Source organism: Pteropus alecto, unplaced genomic scaffold (genome assembly GCF_000325575.1).
Source record: "Pteropus alecto unplaced genomic scaffold, ASM32557v1 scaffold761, whole genome shotgun sequence".
Taxonomy (NCBI): domain Eukaryota; kingdom Metazoa; phylum Chordata; class Mammalia; order Chiroptera; family Pteropodidae; genus Pteropus; species Pteropus alecto.
In genome coordinates this window covers 1066347-1070956 of record NW_006431558.1, presented here as the reverse complement: position 1 = coordinate 1070956, position 4610 = coordinate 1066347, and the positions used below count along the sequence as shown (strand labels likewise).

Here is a 4610-nt window from a genome sequence, read left to right as displayed (position 1 = left end):
AGTAGGATTGAATTAGACTTAAGATGCAGAAAGCCCACCTAACATTCTTAAGCAAATAAGGGGTGTGTCTGGGGTGCAGGACCAAGTCCTCTCTCCTTGCTCCACCATCCACTGTAAGGGACTTCTGTCCTCACAGTCACAAGATGGCTGCTGTACCACCAGGCATCACAGAACACTCCAAAGAAGGGGTATGAGACCATGGGGAAGGCCAACTAAGCCTACTTCTTTAGAAAACTTTCCTGGAAGCCACACTAGCAAGTTCTACTTGTATCTCATTGGCCAGAGCTGTGTCACACAGTTTAATCCTCACTCCCAAACATGCACGGGACACATGGAATGATCTAACTCCAGACAAATGCCCCTGTGGGGTCCCCTTTAGCATTGAGGAGCCCATTCTCATCCAGCCTTACCCAGAAGCCCCTTTTCAGTCATGAGTCACCACCCAAGGTGATTTATAGGAGAGATTTATTTGAAGAAATATTACAACATATAAAAACTACATAAAGTCTTAATTTCCACTCATACAGTGGTAGATTTGATATAATGCATAATAAAAAACTTTTAAAATCCAGAATGCACAAAGTACTGCACAATTTGATCACTAAGTCATTAGTTGATAAGCAAACCTCACAAAACAGCTTCATGTCAGCCAAGGCCACAAACACCGTGTACAACACATCTGAACTGACAGATTTTGACATGTTAAAAATACAACATCAGTGCACGTTGGGGATCCCTGGTGCCAGAAACAAGGGCGACGAGAGGGCGAAACTAGTCCTTGGTAGCTTTATCCTCCTTGATTTTAACTGAAGAGAAAGAAAAGGGAAAGTCATTGCAGGGCACATACACAGCATCACACAGCAGGCAGCAAAACAAACATGCCAAGTCCAGAACTAACTACCTTAACGCCCCCACGTCAGTGTTAATGGCCGACCGTAAGGGAACCTGTGGCAGCTCTGAATGGACACTCGGGGAACAGGAGTGCTGCCCAAAGGTGGCCCCTAGAAGTTTCCAGACTGCCTGGATTAGAGGCTGAGCAAGCCCAGCTGAGCCAGGCTCAGCCAGCAGGACAGAGAAATGAGTGCTGGGTGCCCATTCTAAGCACTTGACGTGCAACGCCTCTCATGGCGGCCCACAGAGAAGTGAGGCCACCTGGGAGCGTGTGTGGCCCCCGAGCCCCCAGCCCGGCCACCCCCGCCATACCTGAGGCACTCTCTCGGGCTTTGGCCAGCATACAGCGCTTGATCTCCAAGCCAATGGCTTTGGCCAGCGGGGGTGGCACAGCATTGCCCACCTGCAGAAGGGGAGGAGGGAAAAGCCTGGTTTGGCACGGCTAGGGTTAGCACCGGCCTCCACTCAGCACAACCATCAGGACACTGGGCCCCTGGTCTCATGCTCACACGGGTCCCTGAAGCCCCTCCATCAGGATAGCCCTCAGACCTGCCAATCAGCCCATCGTCCGATCCACTTGTGGAGAACCACCCACAGAGAAGGGGGCCTTTAAAGGTTTTTGAAAAAGTCTAATATCCAGATACGGAAGACACCATGCTTCACTTCCAGCTAGTGGCTGCTTCCAGAGAACAGGGCCAGAGGCGAGGGGTAAAACGAAGTTTCTGCTATGACCCCCAGGCACTGGTGGCTTTTTAAGCCATATGCATGCATTACTTAGATGAAATAATCATTTAAGAAGCTAATCTGAAATGAGTTAAACAAAGAAAGACAAATACCATATGATTTCACTTATATGTGGAATCTATAAAGAACAAATGAACAAAATGAAAACGGACTCAGAGAGAACAAACTAGTGGTTGATAGATGGGAGGGGGTTTGGGGGGCTGGGTGAAAAAGGTGAAGGGATTAACTACAATTTGGTAGTTACAAAATAGTCACAGCGATGTGAGATCCAGCACAGGGAATATAGTCCATGATACTGTAAATAACTATGTACAGCACTAGGTGGGTGCTAATCGAAGGGATTACTCTGTAAGTTATATGAATGTCTAAGCACTATGCTGTACACTGGAAACTAACAAAACTCTGAACGTCAACTCTAACTTTAAAAAAAGTACACTAACAGAAAAAGAGCCACTCCAATACCCCGAGAAGTAGTGAGGAATGCTGGCTCACTTCACCTCTACTACCGCATTTAGTCTGCTCCCTCCCTGAAGTTCTGTGCTAGAAGTTTCCTTTGGGAGAAATATGCCTCACAGATGAAATTGGCAACCAACGTGCTTAGTGATGGGCTGACTCGTGAGTACTCTAGGCCCAGGGACAGAGACCCCCGTCCTGGCCATCCCTCTGATGGGAGAGCTGAAGCCAGTCAGACACCCTTAGAAGTGACCGTGGGAGCCACGCTCGCCGTTGAACTCTCTGCCCTAGCCAGGCACAGGGGGGCCTCCCTCCAGTCGGCCCCAGCTCAAGGCCAGAGAAGTGGTTGGCTCCATTCCACCGACCTGCCGGTGCTTGTCCAGGATGTTGCCGAATAGCCTGTAGGTGTCTGGGAAGCCCTGGGAGCGGGCGCACTCACGAACGCTCACGACGCGGTGCTGCTCGGGGTGGAGCACGCGACCCTGGGGGCGAGAGGCATGGTGGGGCTGGGACAGACTCGCCACCCGAGGGAAACCGCAAGGAGCTCAGCCTCAGGCCTCAGCGAGGGAGCCCGTCTCTGCCAGCCTGAGACCAGAGGTGAGGGGAGCAGCTTCTGACGCACTACCCGCAGCCTACGAAGTCCGCGCCTTTGTCCTCTCCCAGGCCTGATCCTGGTCCCCTGACCTACCTGCTTGCCCATGGGCTCAGGGTTGGTGACAGTCGTGCTGAAGAAGCCGTCCCACTCGAGTCGCCCGTAGAGGCCAGCCCAATGGTTGTGCCTGTTCCCCGTGTGGGGCAAGCACCAGGGGATGAGGGTGTTGAACTGCCTGGCCGTGGAATCACAGGCTTTACTTGCTGGAAGAGAGGGTGAGGCTGTGGTTACAGAACAGGAGGGCGGCCGGGAGGGAACCCAGAGCGTGCGGAGCCATCCAGGGACAGAGCGGATGACAGTCAGTCCCCTTTCCCCGGGCACGGCATGTGTGCCCTGCCCAGGGCCTCTGGGTGAGTGGCAGCAGCCAGTATGTCCCGGTGGGAAGCCCCAGCAAATAGTGCTCCTTCCCCACTGGACCGCTGTGGGTAATCGAAGCCTGTTGGGGCTGGGCTTCCCGATGACCAGGGAAGCCGTGCCAAGGGCACAAACAGGGGCCCTACCTTCCACACAGGAGCAGACCCCACGGAGGGCCCCTGTGCTACTGCAGCCGTTCTTCTTGTCGTGGTAGGTGTACCGCAGCTTCCGGGCCATGGTGCCGTCGGAGAGTCGCACCTCGATGTTGGGCAGGTCGCGCCAGTCTGAGCCCGGTGCCAGGGGGATGTGTCGCATGCGGGCGGCCACCAGCGCGCTCATGTCCTAGAAGAGTGCAGCAAGGCCAGCTGTCACCCAGCTCAGAGCACCTGAGCAACCGCAGTGGGCTGGGCAACACCGTTCTAGGCACTACGAACACCACGGGGACCAGGAACCCCCAAGAGGCTTATATCATTGGGACAGTTACCCAAATGGACAACTTGGGGTCATACAAGTGCAATGAAGACACATCAGGGACGTGGAATAATGTGGGGGGAACAGGTGAAGGGATGGCTTAGGGCAAGCATGCAGTATGAAAAGGAGCTGGGGCTGGGGGCACCAAGAGCCAAGTTTGGCATACTAAGGACAACACAGAAAGCAGGAGTGGTGACAGAGGTCAGTCAGAAATAGGCAGTGACCAGACACACCATTCCAGGCCTATTCCAGGAGCAAAAGGTCTGACTGATGCGTTCTGTGACTGTGTCCTACTGTGGGGGGCACAGGCGGTGGGGGCAAGAACAGAAGCGGGAGGTAGTGAGAGGCGAGGCTGGGAGCCAGTCAGATGACGATGGTTTGGGTTAGGCGCCCAGAGCAGAGCAAAGGCTGGTTGGGGGCCGTTGTTCTCATGAAGTAGCTGGAAAAGAGGTCCCTCTGTCAGGCGATGTTACCTTACAGATGTGGTCCCTGAGGATGGGCTGGTACTGCGAGCCCCGGAGCTGCCTCTGGAACCAGGACTGAGGCTCCCCGTTGTACGAGATCTCCAGCGCTGAAGCCCCGTTCCGGATCTCAGGGAGGTCAGACATCGTGTCACGCACAGTGATGGTTCGGAATGGACCTGAGCTCAGCCTGTAACAGAGCATGGAGACAGTTGACATCTCTGAGGATGCACACTGTTGCTGTCCCTCATGTCACAGTGCCATCCCGACTGCTGGCACTCTTATCCAGAGAGGACAACCCAACTGAGCGGTCAAAGGTCCACCTGAGTCACATGGGCCTCATTCTTCTTAGACTCCCTCCAGGAAGGAGACAGGCTACGGTGTGAGCTTTGCTCATGACAGCAGCCAGGCGCCTGGCCACTGCTCTGTATGCAGTGCTTACTCAGGGGTCAGGACTCAAGACTGGAGGTGGCAGAATGCCAGTGCCAAACCTCCCAGGATAACGCTCACAGGTGCTGACACAGCAAGTCATACTGGGGGTCCTACCTGGTTATGTTGCTGACAAACTTCTTGTCATCCACCAC

The 4610-nt window shown here is 54.1% G+C and overlaps 1 protein-coding gene across 1 annotated transcript in view; it reads right to left on the bottom strand.

The window, feature by feature from the left end:
• Positions 1-448: 448 nt before the first annotated feature.
• DNMT1 (DNA methyltransferase 1) overlaps positions 449-4610 on the bottom strand; it is a 38798-nt gene continuing 34636 nt past the window's right edge. The window contains 7 exon segments of the mRNA XM_006905895.3: positions 449-806; positions 1204-1294; positions 2454-2570; positions 2777-2943; positions 3241-3436; positions 4039-4216; positions 4573-4610. The exon segment at positions 4573-4610 is cut by the window's right edge and continues 6 nt beyond it. Of these exon segments, the coding sequence (XP_006905957.1) occupies positions 772-806; positions 1204-1294; positions 2454-2570; positions 2777-2943; positions 3241-3436; positions 4039-4216; positions 4573-4610 (822 nt within the window). The 3' untranslated portion in view covers positions 449-771.